General features: G+C 40.2%; 1 protein-coding gene and 1 long non-coding RNA gene across 3 annotated transcripts in view; one reads left to right on the top strand and one right to left on the bottom strand.

Moving 5' to 3' along the window:
- The window catches only part of RAB11FIP2 (RAB11 family interacting protein 2), a 32,317-nt gene extending 18,699 nt beyond the window's left edge, over positions 1-13,618 (bottom strand). Inside the window, exons 1-3 of the mRNA XM_053949080.1 lie at positions 13,029-13,618; positions 1,787-2,229; positions 692-1,151 (exon numbers count right to left, since the gene is read on the bottom strand). Of these exons, the coding sequence (XP_053805055.1) occupies positions 692-1,151; positions 1,787-2,229; positions 13,029-13,381 (1,256 nt within the window). The 5' untranslated portion in view covers positions 13,382-13,618. The remainder of the gene's footprint in view (positions 1-691; positions 1,152-1,786; positions 2,230-13,028) is intronic.
- An 88-nt stretch (positions 13,619-13,706) lies between these two features.
- LOC128791423 (uncharacterized) lies at positions 13,707-15,886 on the top strand. 2 transcript variants are annotated; one of them, XR_008432046.1, is made up of 3 exons: positions 13,707-14,327; positions 15,506-15,578; positions 15,745-15,886. It is a non-coding gene; the product is annotated as an uncharacterized LOC128791423 (long non-coding RNA). The 2 variants fall into 2 exon arrangements; XR_008432045.1 differs by having other exon boundaries at positions 15,503-15,578.
- Positions 15,887-18,542: the final 2,656 nt, after the last annotated feature.

Here is an 18,542-nt window from a genome sequence, read left to right as displayed (position 1 = left end):
GTAAAGCATTGATAGACAAACAAAGATTAAAATGGATTATTTAAATCAAAGTTCCTAATGAGCCTTGTAACTTAATTCATTCTGCTCAAGACATAAACTACTGCCTCGTGCAACAATTTCAATACCCAGCAAAGCTTCAGTGAGCCAAATGAATTCAAGTGAGATAAGAGCTCATGTGGGTGCTCCCATTTAGAAACAGAATGTTCTTTAATTCTTGTACTCTAACATATAGAACCTAAATGCTCCATTTTTTTCCCTCAAAATAGTGACATCCATAGGATTTCTTTTCACTACTACCATTTGCACCTCTCTTTTAGTTATTCAGTTTCCTCTTCCCCTTACACTTGAATCCTTTCCCTCTCAAAACCTGACTTAGGGCAACGTAATAAATTAGCAATGAATGTTCAGTTAAAGCAGAAGTCTTCAGGGAGAGCCCATTCTGAAGCACAAACAAGGTCTTCCACAAACACAAGCACCCAAGAACCTTCACAGCACATATTAGTAATAAAAAACTCACTTCAAAACAAAGAAGGAAACTACCAAATTATATAAAAAGTTTGTAACATACTTAGAAACAGAAAAGCACCGATATAAATGTGTACAAAGCACAAAGATTGTGTTCCTCAATACTTCACATTTTCATTTATCTAACACGTTCAAGATAGCAGACTGAAATACAGCAAAAACCTACCTTGAAGATGGCAACGTGCTTGTAGGCTTGAAGTTTGCCATAAACGGATTAGTCGAATCAAATTCAAAACTCTCCTGATGAGCTTCCCCAAACGCACTCGGTGATTTCAAGTCACTAGAACTCTCTGATCCCCCATTGCTAAGTTTATCTGACCTCTTGCTATCTTTTTTCCCAGTCACTCTTTCAAAAAGACTAACTTTCTCTTTTTTCTCTTTTTTAATTTCTTTTCTGATCTCGACAGGTTTGGAAAACAGACTTATGTTTTGATCCCACGTTGCTGGGCTTTCTTCAAATGGATTCTTCTGTCTTGGCAGTGTAGCAAATTTTTGGGGTAATGAAGCACTCACATTAAATGGGTCATTTTGTGCTTCAAGTGCAGTTTCATCAACTCTGCTGTCAAGTTGGCTCATTTTAGAAGTATCAACACTTAATGTCCTTCTGTGTGGAGATTTTAGACTCCCTGCAAACAATCTGTCATTAGTATATTATCAATGAGACACTATATCACAGTTTATGACATGCAGAAAACCCATTTTAGCTTAGATCTAGAAGCTTTGCAATTGAGCCTCAGTTCAGAACACTGGTGATTAACTAAGCTATTAAAAAAAAAATAAAAGCTGTGGCCTTTTTTCATGTTTCAGAAATATTTATGGATAGGCACCACAGGAAATTTTTGTTTCCTGCATGAAAATGAAGTTCTACGGAGAAGACAGCTATGACTGGTGTGCCATTCCAGAAAGAGACAATAATATGTTACTGCATAATAACTTTGAGCAATTCAAAGTATTTTCAGTTCTTTGTATAAATCAGGTTTAAAATTTGGTGATAGTTTTTGACTTTTTAATTAGACTTATTTCTCACAAGATGCCATTTTGCCTACAGTCCCCTCTGGAATGCAATATACTCTCAGATGAGGACATAATAAGAGAAAAAGCTAAACTATCTTACATCATGAGCGATGTAAGTTATTTCTTATGCTCAGAAACACCAATTATGAGTTACCAGCAATTAAAGAAAGGATAAAAAATAGGCCAGTAATATTTCTTAACATTTTGGCCTTGAGCTGTAATTGTAATGGTCATGAGTTTTACTTACCCCCTTCATCAACGGAACCAAAGGACTCCAGCTGACGCCTGAAAAGATGGGTGTAGCCAAGAGCACTGGATTTCATCTTCTCTGAGGAGACATGTGGTCCTGTCAGGTCTGACATGGAGTGAGCTGAGGACAGCCGCTGAGGTCCCAAGAGGAAAGGTTTTTTTGGTTTTGATTTCATTTGCACCTCACCACTACACACCTCTAGATTTGCATCAGGTATGTGAGTGCTCGGGATGATTGCAGAGGATGTATCTGAAAACGTCCCATCGTTTTTCCGACCCTTCATTTTGTCTTTTAGCTTAGCAAATGGGGATTTGGTTTTGTCCTTCATTGACAAATCAAACATACTTGCTGTCATGTTATTCCTCATAAACTGAATATTGACGTTTATTTCTCCTCTGTCTTTAGTTCTCTTCCCTTGTCTGGATTCTAGGGGAAACCACCTTAAAGGAGAAAGAGAGCAAATTAAGTTGTGTTTTCTGAAGGCTATCATTACACCCCTGTTAGCTGGTTAATGTATCTGGTTAGAACAATTTAAAGTATGAAAACCCAAATCCTGTATCAAAGATTCAACCATTCCCACACTGAAAAACTTTGTTTCTATTTGTTTTCAAAGGCAAATTCTTTGTTTATATTTGTTTCAAAACTAAATAACTAAGCAAGAGGAAGCTCTTTAGTGTTCACCTGTTTCAAAATCAAAATCAACTCTGATAGCTGACCAAACATCATCAAAGTTAAGGGCTTCCATCTGCTTATGTACTTAATTATAAATACAGATATATTTTCTTTTTTTACAGTTTTCAAGTGTCCTTTATTTAGTCGTGATGTATATTAATGTATTCTATGTGGCAACTACTTGATCTAGTAACCTTTTCTCCTTGGATTTTGCTCAGGTTTACACAATAGAAAACATTTTCCCCTCTTTCCTTCCTTCTATGCACTGGTTAAGATTCATGACAACTGCAGCAACGCTGGCTAAGAAATACCTGAGAGCCCTGAACAACCAGCTACCATTTCAATTCTGCAGTTGCCTCCCCTCTGGATGCTAAGAGTAACTCCACAGGCACAACTGAACATGTAGGTGTATCCAACAGCATCCTCTCTTTTGCAGGTCACCAGCAGGATTAACTTCAGAAATATTTCCTTTGGAACCATGACATAAATCCCCACTCCTTGAAAAGAGATCAAAGATGTGATCATCTGTTTCAAAAAGCCAAGTGTGCTTCTTTGCCAGGTCCAGCAAAAGCTTTAACATTATCCAAGTGTCTTATTCATTCCCTATTGTGCTCCATTGTCCCATGGAAGCATCTGCAGAATTATGGCTCAATCTTCCTTCCACAGCTTCACCTCAATGAATGACCAACACACAATCCCTTCTCCACAACCATCACCAAGAGCCTTTCCCTATTTCAAAAGGTTACAAGGGCACATTTAAGATCCACCAGCACAAAAGAAGTGCTCTAAACCCATTGTCAGGAGAAATCCATGCACACAGACTCACCCAACAGTGCCTTACCACCATTAACTTTTGAACTGGAGAGATTAAGAAATTAAATTGCCTATTAACATAGATACAAAATGGATTATACACTTATACATATATTATTCAATCCTGCCAAATACAGAAAAAAAAGGTCAGGAAAGGAGAAAAATAGCCCTCAATTTATTTTCCAATTTCATAAATATATTTTAAATGTGACAGCTGTAATCAAATTTTCAGGCAGAGATTACATGTTTTGGGTTGAGAAAATACTTCCAGAAGTGACACACCAAAGACATAACAAAAGGATAAAGAGTATTGCCTCTTTTTTTTTTTATGTTGTTTTGTGATGTCCACAAGATTTTATATTTCATACTAAAACAAAATAATTAGGAAATATCAGACCTCCTCTGTTCTCACAATGGACAACACAAATCCAGATCAGTAGACCCAGAAGCTCAAACCAGGTGAAGGATAATTAAATCTTCAGGAAAATAGCTTTTCTTCTGTTGTGAGGTAACTTCATTTATATACTTTAAGTGAAATACAAAACCTGGAATATGTGTCTGAAGAAGATGGATTGTTTTTCCTTTTAGTTAATAATGCTTCAATTCTTTGGTAACTGATTCCAGAAACACTTTAAGTCATCTATAGAGTTGCTACAGAAAACAAAAACAGAACCAAAAGTCAATTGCCTTTATGCTACATAATATTGCAAAAACTGGAAGACAAGATAGCCTACTTTCATTAAAGCTCTTCTTTAAATGAAAATATGTTCATATATTCCCTTAAAAAAATACAAACAGTACCCAGCCATAATGAGCAAGCCTTGCTCAGACAGCTCCTGGGCAGATAAAAAACCCCAAACAAAAACCATCCTGGACCTGAGAAAGTCCTCCCACGGCTCCTCAGCCACACACTAAACACATACAGCAGCATAAATAAGGCTTGTGAGTGGTTTAAGAAATGTAGGAGGCAGAAAGGACTTCACTTTTTGACATTCAAATTTAATAGCTCAGCATACACTGTAACACAACATTCCCTTTTTCCTTCTCCTCACAGGGTTCAAACATTAATACTCTCTCTCTGATAAAGCTGGTGAATTTTCAGTTTCTCCTTCTGAATGATCAAAACCTTAAATTTACCCATGACACTTAACTTGTTTTAGAACAAGTATAAGACATAAATTCTTAAGTTTTTGCTATGGGGAAGAACTTATTTTATTTTAAAAATTTATTTAACAATTATTGGCACTCGTATCACCAATCAACAACGCTGTGTCATTACCAGCACTCACCTGCTAAGGGCAAATGCCATGAACTATTTTGACATTTACCTCTTCTTAAAGAGAAGCCCACAACTAATACCTTGCCTTCATAGCTTCTACATTTCTTTTCAAAGTCTATCTTGAAGAACTTGACATTAAAAATAAATTCAGGTGGGAAAACAAAGAAACTCTCCTTTCCCTAGGAAGACAACAGAAGGTCCTGCTGGAACCAGGTTCAACACTGCTACTGATTCCAACAGAATTTAATCATAAACTCTTTTACTCCAGCAAAATTCCTCTGGTCTTCAATGGAATTTCTATTTGAATAATGATTGCTGGATCAAATCTTTGTATGAAAGACAGATATTTAATTTTCATAGGCATTTCAAGGAGGTTTCTTTGTTACCTTGGAGAGTTTATCTTGTTTTACTTATAATGAAGGTTCCATATGCTTCAGCTTATAACGAGACAATACGAGAAGCAGACTCAAATCATGATTTTCTTCAAAATTCAAAGGCAACTAATTACTTTTTTAAACAGATGAGAACAAATGCAGGCAATGCATTTATGTGGAGCTGCACGTGAATGAGCAAGTAAGACTATAAATGTTTCTTATTAGAATCTGTTTCGACAACACATGGGCGTGAGCAGCAAATAGAAAAAACAGCTCCATATAGGAGAGAAAAAAGAATCGGGAAATGAAGTCCGCTGTTTTCAGATAACATTTGGGTCCTAAAACAGTAAATTCCACTATACTACTGCCAATTTTAAAAATTGAAATGTATTATAAAAGCCAATAAAACTTGCTATTTTGGTTTTGTTTACAGTACTTTTAGCCACAATAAATGCTCCATTTGTCAGGCTGCCATGAGCTTATTCTATAGAAAGCCTGTACAAAGTAGGAAAATAGCCAATAACATACATGAACAAAACAGGGTGGCTTTTATGAGAGCAGATGCCCTTTTACTTAATAACCAAATATTACATCCAGTCTTGCAGACAGTCTTTATTTAAACAGACCTTGTACAAAGTCTGGCAAATTTTCCCAACTTCAAAGGAAGCCCTATTGCCTTTGGAATCACATTCATTCTTCTTGCTCTCACCTTCAAATGTTCTGTAGGGCAATGTCCTCCATACACCCTCTAATTTCAACTTTGTCCTGATGGCTTCCATCAGAACAACTCTTGCTTCTTTCTCTCATCTGTTTTTCAGTGTGCTAACGGGCTTTGCCTGTCTTGCACAGGTTTCTGTTAATTTTTACTTTTAAGTATTCTATAAACTGCCACTCTGCATGCCGACAATTTTCTTGAATGTGCAAAGAGAAGCTCAATGTGCAAGGCTAAATAGGAAAAATCCTGCTGACCAGGCAGCCCTGAAAAGCTAAAACCCTATGTGAAGGAGCATGGCTACTTTCTACCCATGACAAGATTAGCTTATTTTGGCCACACCTACAACTAGGGGTGGCAAAAGCAAGCTCCACTAACTTGAGCAGCCTTACCAGTTATGAACCCTCACCTTGGGGAAGACAGACAGGAAGGGTGAAGGAGAAAATTGCAATAAGCTACTATAAATGAGCAAGTTACAAAACCCTGGGCTATTTCTTTTAAATAGCTAGTGATCTACAGACTTTCAGCTGGTTTTTTCCTCCCCTTTTCTGATTCTATTAGTCCTCCAAATCTGCCTCAGAATCTGACAGTTCCAAGTCTTATCCCTCTCTCTCTTTTGAAGAAGCATCACTCAGCCTGTTCTGCTCACCATGTAACAGTGAGCAAGATGGGTAAGAAAAAGCACTACCTAATTTCAATTACATTTTAATTATATACTTTGACAGCCTCCAAAACCACTGGGTAACTTATCTACCAATTTCAACAGGAATTAAGTGTTCCAGCCAGCACATTCATCCTGTGCATGACACATGATCTCCCAACTCTGTCTTCTGGACAGTGCCAAAGATGGAAAGTATTGAAGGAATTTTCCCATCTTTCTGCTTCTCAGATACACCACTCTGCCTTCACTCTACCGGTAATTATCTGTTGAGATGATCTAGTTTTCCTCTGCTGAAAAACCCAAAGAATTTTACAAAATCTTTATTTCAATTCACAAATTACTGAAGGAATTTTGCAAAAAGCCACATAATCATCAAAATCAACACCGTGATCTGCTACACATTTAATGAGAATTTTCTATACAGGCAGATACTTCTAAACTTACCCCTATAAAAGGCCATCAGAATCTCAATGCTAGAACCATTAGCTAGACGTCCATCAGCTGTCACAAAAACGAAGTTGATGACTACTGTTAAGCTAGATACACTGAAGAAACTTGCTTCACAAAAGCCCACTAACAAATGCCCACAGCTAATTGTTAAAAAACAACATCCAAAGCCCAGAACTGTCTGACATTTTCATTTAGCAGCGTATGCACTTTGAAAAATGCAGAAGTATGTTTTGTGATAAATCATTCCGATACCATACTGAGAAGCTGCCCCAAAAGTCAGCAAGTAGGAAAATTAAGAGGCAAGGGGTTGAGCACAGACTACATCGTGTGTGAAGGGAAATTAAGAAGAAAACAAATTATTTATTAAAATAAGTGATGACACTCACAAAGATGAATACTCTTACTTACTGGAAGCCAACTGAAATGAGATATTGAAAGCAGTTTAAAATAAATACTACAGAGTGACATTGTAACACCACAAAACATATGGGAACTGACAACTATCACAACACCCTCACTATGGGGCTTGCTAACATCAACCGGAATCACAGTCATTAAAGTGGTCTTAGTTTACTTATTATTTTGGCTAAAGACTATGTGTGAATACTTCTATGTTAGAAACAAACTAACTGAAGGTATGAGAATTAAGGCCAGTTATTTGAGTTGAATATGTTTGCACAGAAAATGAAGAAGCATTTCAATCCAGATGGCACTTAGACTCTGACTCAGAGTTATGGCTTATTGAGAGGATGTGCATGGATTTGTTGTCAAAATGTAAATGCTGGGAATATTACTAAATAATTTTAAAATATCACTATAAGTTCATAAAGCTACAATTGGGCAAAATTTAATTTTCTCCTATAACCATCTTTCTCTTTTGTTCCTCACTACTCACATTCCTTTTTTTTTTTTTTTTTTCATTTAATGAGTGGTACAACAAGACAACCCATACAGAATCTCCAGGCTATTCTTTATTTCTGTGCCTTTCACAGATTTCTAAGTTACTACTCTTCAAAATTTTGACTTGAGTGGAACAAGATTTTTCTCCTGCTTTAGCCACAATAAAGACATTTTCTGTTACACCCTGCTATTTCTACTATTATTGAAGCTCATCCCTTCATTTTTCTTGTTTAAATTAAGACTAAAAATTACTAAATAATAGTGTGTTGTGTTTTGTAGAAATATTATTAAAATGGTTCCCACTCATTAACAAGCACTGAGCCCATATATTATCTATTTACTAGTTGTTTGCTTGCTCATAATTCCAGATGTATTTGAAGCCTTCCTCTCGTTATGCTGCTACAGATGAGAGAGAGGACAGAGAGGAGGCAGTTGAAGAGGGAGTTTATATCCAAGACAGAGGCTGCCAAGAAAGAATTCACATTAATTTGGAAAAAGTCACACCATTTGCATATCTTCCAGGAAGCTCAGCAGCGCTAAAGTCAGTGCCTACCACACAGGGGTACTGATCATGGTCAACCATGAGCTCTTTTTGCTTTGCTTGCTGGTTTTGACTCCGTTTTTATGATCAATAGAAGTTGAGAAGTATCTTCAGAAAAGGCCAAGATTCCTTCACTGTATTATGCTCAAGGAAGCATTTCTTTAACAAGTGCTGCAATATGTGTGTGTGGAGGGGAGTGATGTTGAGGTATTATAGACCCCAGGGAGAAGAGGAACTAAATCACAAATAAAAGATGTCTCCTTCACCATTTCCATAAGAAATAATAACTCTACATCACCTGCCTTCTCAAATTTATAGCTTTCCAAACAAGTGTTACATCTTAAATCAGCCGAACATACAATAAAATGAGACGTCCAGGAAAGCTCATGAAGGAATGGACAATAACCAGAGTGGAATTAGAGAGTAACAAGGATGAAGCAAAAGCAGAGGAAATAAATAACACTGGGAAAGTTAAGAGTCATTGTAAAAAACAACTGAAAAATGCTTCAGTAAATTAAGACATGTCAGAAAATGAGCATTTTTTTTTATTTCATGGCAACTCAAAAATTTGTTTTGATGCTATGCAATCAGATTATGAGCAGCATTAAGGCAACTGTGAATTATAACTGAATTGAAATGATTACAAAAAAACATATATGCTTTAAAACAATACGTTCATTGATCACAATTTACATTTCAAATGGAAGAGTAGAAGAGGTATATTTATTTTGCAAGAGCAGACGGAAACAATTGCCATGTATTTCTTAGGATGAATTAAAAAACCCACGTGTTGTTATTGCAAAAAATAAAAGCCATGTCAGAAATGTAACATTTGAAAACTTATGCTAAATACACTTCCAATAAAGCAGTTTTTCCACAGCTTTTTGAAGTGTTAAAAAACCTCAGTAAAATCTTTCAGCATCTGGAGCCTAGTTTTCAGCTCTGGAAAAAAGAGCAGAAGTAAGGAGTCCCTGTCCATTTCAACTACAGCAGAGATGTCAGAGACACAAATTTACGAACTTTCACAGTACGATGGGCATTTCTGCACTAGGAAAGAAAGAAAATTAACTGGGATCCTGCAGATGCTTGGGTGAAGTCTCTGGAAGAGAGCTAGTGAGGGACCATCTGAGCTGCATCTGGATCTAACTGTTCCAGCAATTTTTACTTTTAAGAAATTGAAACATCTTCAGTTTCAGAAAGGAAAAGGACATCATATGATGCTGTGTACAAAATCTTCCCTATCAAGTTATAATAAAGAGACTACATTGTTTCATTAAGTCTTGAGCCAGAGCAAGTTTCTTAGAACAGAAGACACATCCCATCATGAGGCCTCTGCCTGAAAACTTTACTGCAGGGAGTATTTGTCTTAAGATGTGACAAGCAACAAAAAAAGCTCCACAGGGAAAAAAAAAAAAATCCCTAACATAATGTTCCTGAGTCTGCAGTGATTTTTGAAATTTATTTCTTCCAAATTATAAAACATTAAATTAAAAAAATATGTAAAAAGCCAAATGTCACACACCCCACGGTCTTCCTAGGAATTCAGAATCAGCTGGTAGCCTTCACTTCTCATACCTCCTTACTAAAAAAGCACTAGGGAATTGCTGACAGGGTTCAGCATTGTGCAGAATATTAAATATCTTTTTTGCAATACCCTGGTGACTCTTGAGTCTGTCTCTTACAGCACCATATGTACAGCTGTGTTGGAAAGAGGAAGCTATTAAATATATTAAAAAGTAGAAATATTACCAATAGACACTTCATCAAATAACTGGATCTCATTCATCCCCAAACAAAGCAAGAAATGTTAAGGTTACATCAACATAAGAAAATAACTCTGGATTTAATAACAGCACAAGCCTGTTGAACATATTTGAAAGTAAAAACATTGCTTAATAAAACAGATTAGTGTTTCTGAAACAATGAATATAGCTTTCAACCATCAGAATGCTTTGGTAACAAAGACATTGGACTTGGTTTTGAAAGGTGCTGGGTGTCTCAGTTCCCACACCACACTCACAGTTAGAAGGTCTTCAGGTCCAAATATATTACCCTTAGTTTACTGCCAACACAGGAATAGGAGTATTTTCTATCAAAAAGGATTTAATAAAGAGGGAGGGAAAAAAGAGCATTTTGTTTGAGATTGCATTCGTAAATCTATTCTTGAAAGTTTGCCCTCGTCCCACACACACGTACAAATATTGCATCCACATCTCCAACGAATGCTTAAAGGAGACAGCCACGACACACCCGCGTGCCACGGGGCACACAAGCACAAAAACTTCTCAAAAACATCTAAACTTAAGAACTCAGAGTTACTTTTTTTTTGAAAGTGAGTTTTAGAAAGGACATTTTTGAGCTTTCTAAGCACCTAAAGACACCAAGGGGAAAACTGGACTTTCAGTGGCTCCTTCCTCGTAAGAATTTAAATCGGCATTAAGCGAGAACGCGCTGCCAAAAATCCCACTTGCCGCCCAGCCGCACTTTTACACTTACATAAGACTTTTACAAGTACGGCTGCTCGGCCCTAGAAGCCTAACACCCATCAACTTTTAATAAGATTTGCAATCTTAAATGCTCAAGTAACTTCTGAAGAAAGGACTTAGGCTGTTTGTAAAACTTTCCCCATAGGCCCCCATCTCGTGCAGCAGAGCTCGCAGGCAGCGCGCAGCATTCCCGGGGAGCCGAGGTGATTTCAGCAGTGCTCTGGGAGGATCTGCTCCACAGCTACATAGCAGGAGTTCCTCTCTCACACTTCAGAGAAAGAAATGAGAAAATAAAGAACACCTATGGAGCCCTGCTACGCATAAATTCCTATAAAAATACCGCAGATCTGAATGTTTGTTTAACTATCACAAGGACTGTGTTACTTACCCCACTTAAAAATTTCTGGAATAATTTTGCAAGACTGACTCCAGCACTACTTTTGCTAAACCTGATGCAGGGGCCTATGTTTCTTCTTCTAGGGAAAAGAAGTTTTGTTACTCAGAGTAATAATGGAATAATTTACATATTTTACTCCAGCTTCTTAACACATATTTCTATCTAGATTTATAGTTTTTACTTTTAGTAGTGTTCCTCCCTCATTCATTCACCTTGTTTTTCACCTCGTTGCTAGGTGTTGCAACTAAGGCAGTTGACTACTGACTTGCAAGATAATTACAGCTAATGAGTCAAGAATTTTCAAGATACATGTCTAAAGAGCAGTGAAACTTCTTGAATCAAGTGTTAACAGAAATTAAGACCCTAAGGCTACAGGCATTATCACGTATTGCATCAAGATAACTGGTTTGTCCCTAAAAAGCTAAGCAATTAAAAAGCATAATACTCCAGGCAGTGAACCCACGAGAGATTCCACACAGACTTCTTCTTTCCTATCATAAAGTTTGTGAACATACTGTTTTGCAAAAAGTTCAGTTTACAAAAACAAACACCAGGGCACAGAGAGCTTGGACTTGTCTTTGGTGCTCTTCAACCTCAGCCATGCATTTAAGTAGGACCAAGTTTTGAGGTGGTTTCAGCAGAAACAGTTGTCTGACCAAGAAGCCCTGTCTGGTGTTAACCATATGGATTTCCACCTCCAACTGCCAATGCTGCTGGAGGTCCAACCCTGGCACAGGCAGAGACAGACAAGCAACACCAGTCTTTTAGTGGCTTGGATGCAAAGTCCAGCACCTCACCACAGACCCACCATCACTATGGACACCAGACTTTAATTTTAACATCTGAGATTTGGGCAAAGGAGCCTTTGTACTCTTCTGAAGAGACGCTAGAGGAGGAAAGGCACCTGGAGCAGGAACTCTTTAACCGCTGCAGACAGGTCTGTCGGCATCCATATGTCACTGCCAACACGGAGCTCACTTGGAGCTCTCCAAGCTGTTCTGATTTTACTTCTGCGGGACAAGCATATCTACAGCAAACCCAAAGCATGGAGTTGTAGGCATGCCTGCAGTACTCTCATACCCACAGTCTGAGTTACACACACGGAGGATAAATTACACTGGTACCAAACACCTTTGGGCAACCATGTCTTGAATTATAACAACTTTACTCATTTAGTTGAAAAACTCAGAGAATTAGATAAATACAGTTCAACTTAATAAACTGCTATGATGCCTTTAAAATAAAAAATCCTTTGTTTGCATTCCAATGCCTGAACTTCCTGGCTAACACTATTTTATTTGACAAAAGCTTATGTAGGTAGTGATGGAAGCTACCACAAGAGCTGAATTCTCTCTTCAGTCTTCTCAGCAGCGGCCTGCTGCACAGTGCAGCCCGTGGGATCATGGCCTAAGATTAATCAGGACCAGCAAAGCATTGTGCTGTTGTGGTAAGCCTTCATTAAGTCACAGTTCATTGACCACTAAAACATAAATATAAAATATTTAAAGACACGTGGTTGAAACAACTGAAGGAAAACAATTTTAAAGAGAACCACACCAGATTTCAGGGCATCTGAATCTCACGCATGGTTCAAACTGAGGTAGGAGATGAATGGGGGTATGGTCCTGTGCAGAACAAAGAAAAATGCTTAGATAAACAAACTGTAATGAGTTCATGTTACACACAAGAGTTTGTCAGAAAAGTTAATGTTATTGACAATCCTTCCCTGTGCAGAGTAAGCACTTTGATTACAGTAAACTTCTCTGGAAGAGGTCAGGCCACAATGACATAACTGTATAGGTTAAGAGATTTGAACACAAAATCAATGACAGGAATGTACTAATTTCATTTCAAAGTACGTATGTTGATAGTAAGGCTACTATTTCCCACCCTCCCCAAGTGCAACTCTCCAAGGAATACAAATTATAATTTAAAAAAGCCAACCATCACTTACTCTGTTTTCCGTCTTTGCTTGTCTTCAAATATATCATTCAGACTTATGGCTACCTGTCCCAAAAACCTGTCCAGCCCCACCAGCGACCTGTGCATGACAATCAGGTACAGGATGTATTTTTCTGGATTCTCCTGCATGAGTAGTCCAGGGAGCTCGAAGGAGGCCTCTTCTTTCCAGATGGGATCCAGCGTCTTCTCAGCCACCGATGTGGAGTACTTCTCCTTGCCCAGCTGGATGATGGTGTAGGCATCGTTGCTGCCATTTTTACCTTTTGGCTTCAGACCTTTGGCTTGAAGGACCGTAACTTGCACATGAGTTGGGAACCACTTTTGGGCTTGCTCCGCCAACATCATCTTTGAAGATCGCAGCAGCAGCAGCAGCAGCAGCAGTAATAAACGCAAAGTCTATCAGTCCTCGAGGGACTGCGTAAGGGCACTTACGGCGGAGACACCTGTCAGGGGCTCGGCTGGTCCTTCCTCTAGCGCTGCTGGCCGCGGGTGGCCCTCACCAGCCCGCGGGTCCCCCCCTTCCCCGGCAGCCCCACCTGCGGCTCCATGGCCGGGGGCTGCAGGTCCCGCCGCAGCCCCGGCCCCGCCGCCCTCCCGCGCCCGGCCTGGCCCTGCCCGCCGCTGCCGCCGGCCCGGCCCCGCGCCGCCCCCAGGGCATCCCCCGGGCAGGGCCGCTCCGCCGCGGGGCCCCGCAGGCCGGCGGCGGCCTCCCCCTGCTCGTCCCGGCTCGGTGCCGGCGGCGGTTCGGTGTCGGCGGAGGGCTCGGTGCCCGGCTGCCCTCCCTGCCTCCGTCAGTCCGCCCGTCCCTGCCGCGGCCGCCTCAGCCTCTCGCCGCGCTGCCCCCCCGCCGCCGCCCGGCCTGACGGGCCGGCTCCGCCGCTTCCGCCTTCCCCATGCTGCGGGCGGCGGCGGGCAGAGGGCAGAGGGCAGGGTTCGCTCCCTCCCTCTCTTCCCTTCGCCGCCGTTCCCCGGCCGCCCGGGCGGGCGCTGCCCGGCGCCCCGAGCACCCCCGCTGCCCGCGGGCAGGGCCGGACAGGCCGCGGCTCCCCCGGGCGTGACGGAGCGCTGGGCTCCCGGGGCCCCCTCCCGGCTGGGAGCCCCGTCCCGTTAATTAATTCATCGCTATTTTTGTTTCTAGATCGAGCAGAGAGCTCTGCAGGAGCCGTGGAGAGGAGGGTACTTGGCTAAAGGCGCCTATTGTTGTTATTTTTATTCAATATTAGGGGCTCGGGGGTGGCCACGGAGCCAGCCGGGAGCGATGCTGCTCTGGGACCCATCGTGCTGCCAGCCGGTTCGGAAACGTCTTTATTTTTCAGCCCCATCCCCCCGCCCTAGCAAATCTATTTGATTTAAATGAGAGAGTGAAAATTAGAAAATATAAAAATATTAATAAAAATATTAAGAAACAAGATGTTTTGAGGACATGCTTATGGTACACACGGACACTGCACGTGTTTACATGTGCACCTGTAAGTGAAGTCGTTATTAAGGTATTAACATTGTTTCTACCAAAAAAAAAAACAAAACAGTTGCAAGTTGTATCCCATCCCTGCAAACCATATGAAGCAGGGAAACCAGCAGCCAGGTCAGATACTTCACCCACCATCCCTCACTCACGAGTCCCTGGTCCATGGCTTACAAGTTAGTGAGCAAAGAAAACTTGTGAGACCTTCTCATACAGCTGAGACCTACAGGAAATTAAAATTTTAAAGCTGAAGGCCTTTAGGGAGAGTAAAGTGTGATGCTACCCAAAATACCTAATGCCAAACAAGTTATTGTCTGAGGTCCCAAAAGGGGGGATCCCCCGTCTACACACAGTCATTAGCCTGAACCCAGCTCATGACATCTCTGTACACCATTTTAATAAATAAATAAATTGATGCTCAGTTTTTGGCTGTCAAGGACAGCTGTCTGCATGCTGTGATAGTTAACACAGAGCTGGCACTTCTATCCTCTTCCACATTGTATCTGATTTTTCCTGAAAGGAAAATAGATGGTCCAGTTGGAAATGGTAACTTCAATACATGTTCTGGGATCATATTTAGGAAAAAATGTGTAAATGGATCATTTAGGATAGTAGTTTCTGAAAGTGTTACAAATGTTGTGGTTGTCTGCCTTGCTTTGTGATGCTGAGACACTAATGGCCAATTAAGGCTGCAGGTCAGCTCTTTGGGATAAATCACCATCCCCTCACCTGAAAACCCCTTCCCCTTCCCTGCAGCTGTCATTCTTCCACATCCTCAGGTATCTTTCCCAGATATTTCACAGTGAAGCTCCCAGAAGGAGCTGCTGTGCTTGGGGAAAGAGTATTTTGGGCTGGAAGAGCCAGAGGAGATTATGGTGCCAGTGTTCTGCGGGAGACTTAGGCCATGGGGGGAAGGCACGGGGTTTCTTGGAAACCAGAGAGACTTATGTGCATCAGAATATTTCTGAAATTAATTTTACCACATACAAATTCTGTTTTAGTAGAATAATCTTCATTGAACTAAGTAGAAACCAAGCATGATGAACTCATCAAATCAGAACAAGAAATGAATTTTAGGTAGGCAGAATGTATTTATTTAATAGAAATTTAAGTCAAACATCATGTCCTGCATGCTGCGTCTTAGGAAAACTTTAATGAGTTTTTATAAGAGGCAGGATTTGTGCTTTTTCCTTGCCTTTTATTGGTATTCTCTAATTTCTTGTTATTGTCTCTTTCTAAACAGGAGCTGACTGGACTACATGTGCACACAGCTGAACAGGGAAAGGTGGAAGAACTTTTGTACTGCTGCAGACCATATATCAATGCAATACCCAATCTGCCTTTCCTGCTTTCAAAAATAAACAGATTATTAGTCCTCTACTCCTTATGTGCAATCTGGCATGTGAGGAGTGTAAAACCTTTCCCCTTTCTCATGTTTCTCCTCTCTGCTCAGCTGGTGGAGCAGGCACTGGGGAGATGCCCCCTCAACTCCTCCACCGCTGTGCTTGAAGAGAATTCTGCTCAAAGGTGCACCAGATATATTTTATTCCCTCTTACACCCCTCTAGGGTCAAGCTGAAAGCTGGCCTTTTGATATTGTCCTCTTTGGAATAGGGTAATTGTCATCTTCTGGAATGTAGCATGGGATATAAATGACAAAATATCTCAGAGAAATAATGATATCTCCAGCAACACAGTGTCCCCTGGCACTGTGTTAGAGCATTAATCCAGAAATGACTCAGATTTTCATTCACTGAGCCACCACAACTGCTCAGTGCCTGTATGCACTGTAGCTTTTGCTCATTACTGTCCATGATTTAGTGAATATTACATTAGTAAAACCATTTTATTTCCTATGCACCATTTTGGTTACAGGACTGTACCACTCCTTCAGTGCACCATAGATATCCACTGTTGTTCTGTAATAATAATCTTTCAAACTCACTGTCACTGCTGTATCATGTTTTCTGTCCAAATCCACTCACTCTGAGGATGTCTCATAATCAATTTTCTAGTCCTTCATTTCTTTTAGAGGATTTTGAGCTCAAAACATTATGTTTGGAGCTTGCAGTCAAATGTAGCTCCTTTGTATGCTACACTGTGGTAAAAAGGATTTCTCCCTGTGGATGGTAGGTAGCTCCTGTAGTGTTGTGTGCCCTGCCCATTTTCCCTGTTCTGCCACCCCCTGTGTAGTGTTGGAGAAAGCTGAGAAAAGCAAGCCCAGAATTCTTACTGATGAAGAAAAAGCCATCAAAGCTGGAATATGTGACCTCAGAAAAGTGTTTCTGCATTTCTAATTTGCAATAGCTGGTGGTGACTCCAACACCAGCTGTTCCTGGTGGCTACTCCAACACTCCATCTCCTTGTAGATAGTGATGAGAGCGAGTTTGAAAAGCAATTGTTAATCACAGAACAATGTGATATCTATGGTATATTTAATACAGACCCCTAAAGCTCATGTGTGCCATCTATCTCTATTACACTTTCTTCCAGTCATTTCTGAACCAGGAGATAACACTGGTTTGTTTGTTTGTTTGTTTGTTTTTTAGAGAGGGAATTCCAAGAAGTATGGTGGATTTTTTTTAAATTTCAGTATTTTGTAATTCCCTCTCATTTCTCCCTCCTGAGCCTACAGTACATCTGATTAAACATGAGCCTTGATATTCTGGCTGTCCTTTCAAAAGAAAATTCAAGAAAATCTTTTTGCCTGTACTACTGAGACAGTTCCACATTCTGCTTCTCATTTCCAGTTGTGTACTTGCTAAAGAGGGTCAGAGCAGTTGTGTTTACACTGGTAAACTGCAGTAGGTAATTTGTGACCTGATTTCTCCCTGACTTCTGTTTATGAAGTAGGAAACATTTTGTTGTTTTTTTCTTATGAAAATGTTATCTCCTATTTGAAATTATTTGCTGAATAATTCTTAGTTGGCAGATTGCAGGCGTTGTGTTTGCTTTGAACACTACATTGCAGCGAGGAACAGGCTGGTTTTGTCTCAACATGTGACAAGCTTCTGCTTCCTGCCTTGCTGAATAACTTTCAGTAGCTGTTGCAATTGTCCAGACTGTTTTCTGGAAAGACTGTGCAATTTTTGAGATGGAATATTGTTGCCTGTTAGCTTTATCTTAGCTATCGTTATTTTTTCAATTAGTGACTTCAGGAATTCACTAGAATTAATTGACTGCAGAAATCAAATAGCTGGGCTCAAACTGCTGTGAATTGGAAAGTTTTTCTCAAGCTACTGGTTTTGTCTGCTCTCTTGGTTTCTATGAATTCACTATGCTGGAAGTATTTTGATGTAATTATTAAAAGCTAGAAGAATATTAATGAAATTTCTGTTCTGACCCCAGATTTTGCAACCCAAAATGTTCAAGGTTTGCTGAGGCTGGGTCAGTTAGGCCACTGTCCTGCTCTGCGTGCTTTATTTTACCTTTCACATTCACTCTTGTGGACCATCTGCTCAGAAGGAGGAGATCTTTGGCCTCAACACTAGGGCTGAATTTTCTCTGGTAGGTTTTGAAAGCCCTGCAGAGATCTCAATGGTCCTGAGCTCTCAGGTACTGCCACTGTAATTTCTTCTGTGCTGCTCTCTCCAGCCAGCTGTGAGCTTATCTGCTTGGGATGCAGTTTGTCTCTGCCCTGCCTCACTCTTCACCTGTCTTTCTTGCATTCATGCAAAGAACTGGACTATACAAGAAACAGCAAAGGAAATGTGTCTCTGGAAAGGGGAGTGGGGGCTTGAAATCAGGCAAATGCCATAGAATTGTCCATTGTTCTGATAGAAATCTGGATATGGAAGTCCTGTGTGCAATATCAGACTTCAAATAAATGCCAGGTACCACTAAGAGTGTTGGAAGCATCATCCTTTTTTTGTTCATTTTTAGCTGAACATGTTTCACAGCCTTTCAACACTCTCATCCATTGTGAAGTTCAAAGAGGCTTAAATGTTGTAAAACAATCAGCAAATACTATAATTAAACTTGCCAGTCACCCAGTTTGACCCAAACTGCCTGTGTCTCAAGATGTTAGTCAGCTGTCTAGCAG

The sequence above is a fragment of the Vidua chalybeata genome, chromosome 8 (genome assembly GCF_026979565.1).
Source record: "Vidua chalybeata isolate OUT-0048 chromosome 8, bVidCha1 merged haplotype, whole genome shotgun sequence".
Lineage (NCBI taxonomy): Eukaryota > Metazoa > Chordata > Aves > Passeriformes > Viduidae > Vidua > Vidua chalybeata.
Note: the sequence above shows the minus strand (reverse complement) of the source record. Positions and strands in the feature narration are given on the sequence as shown.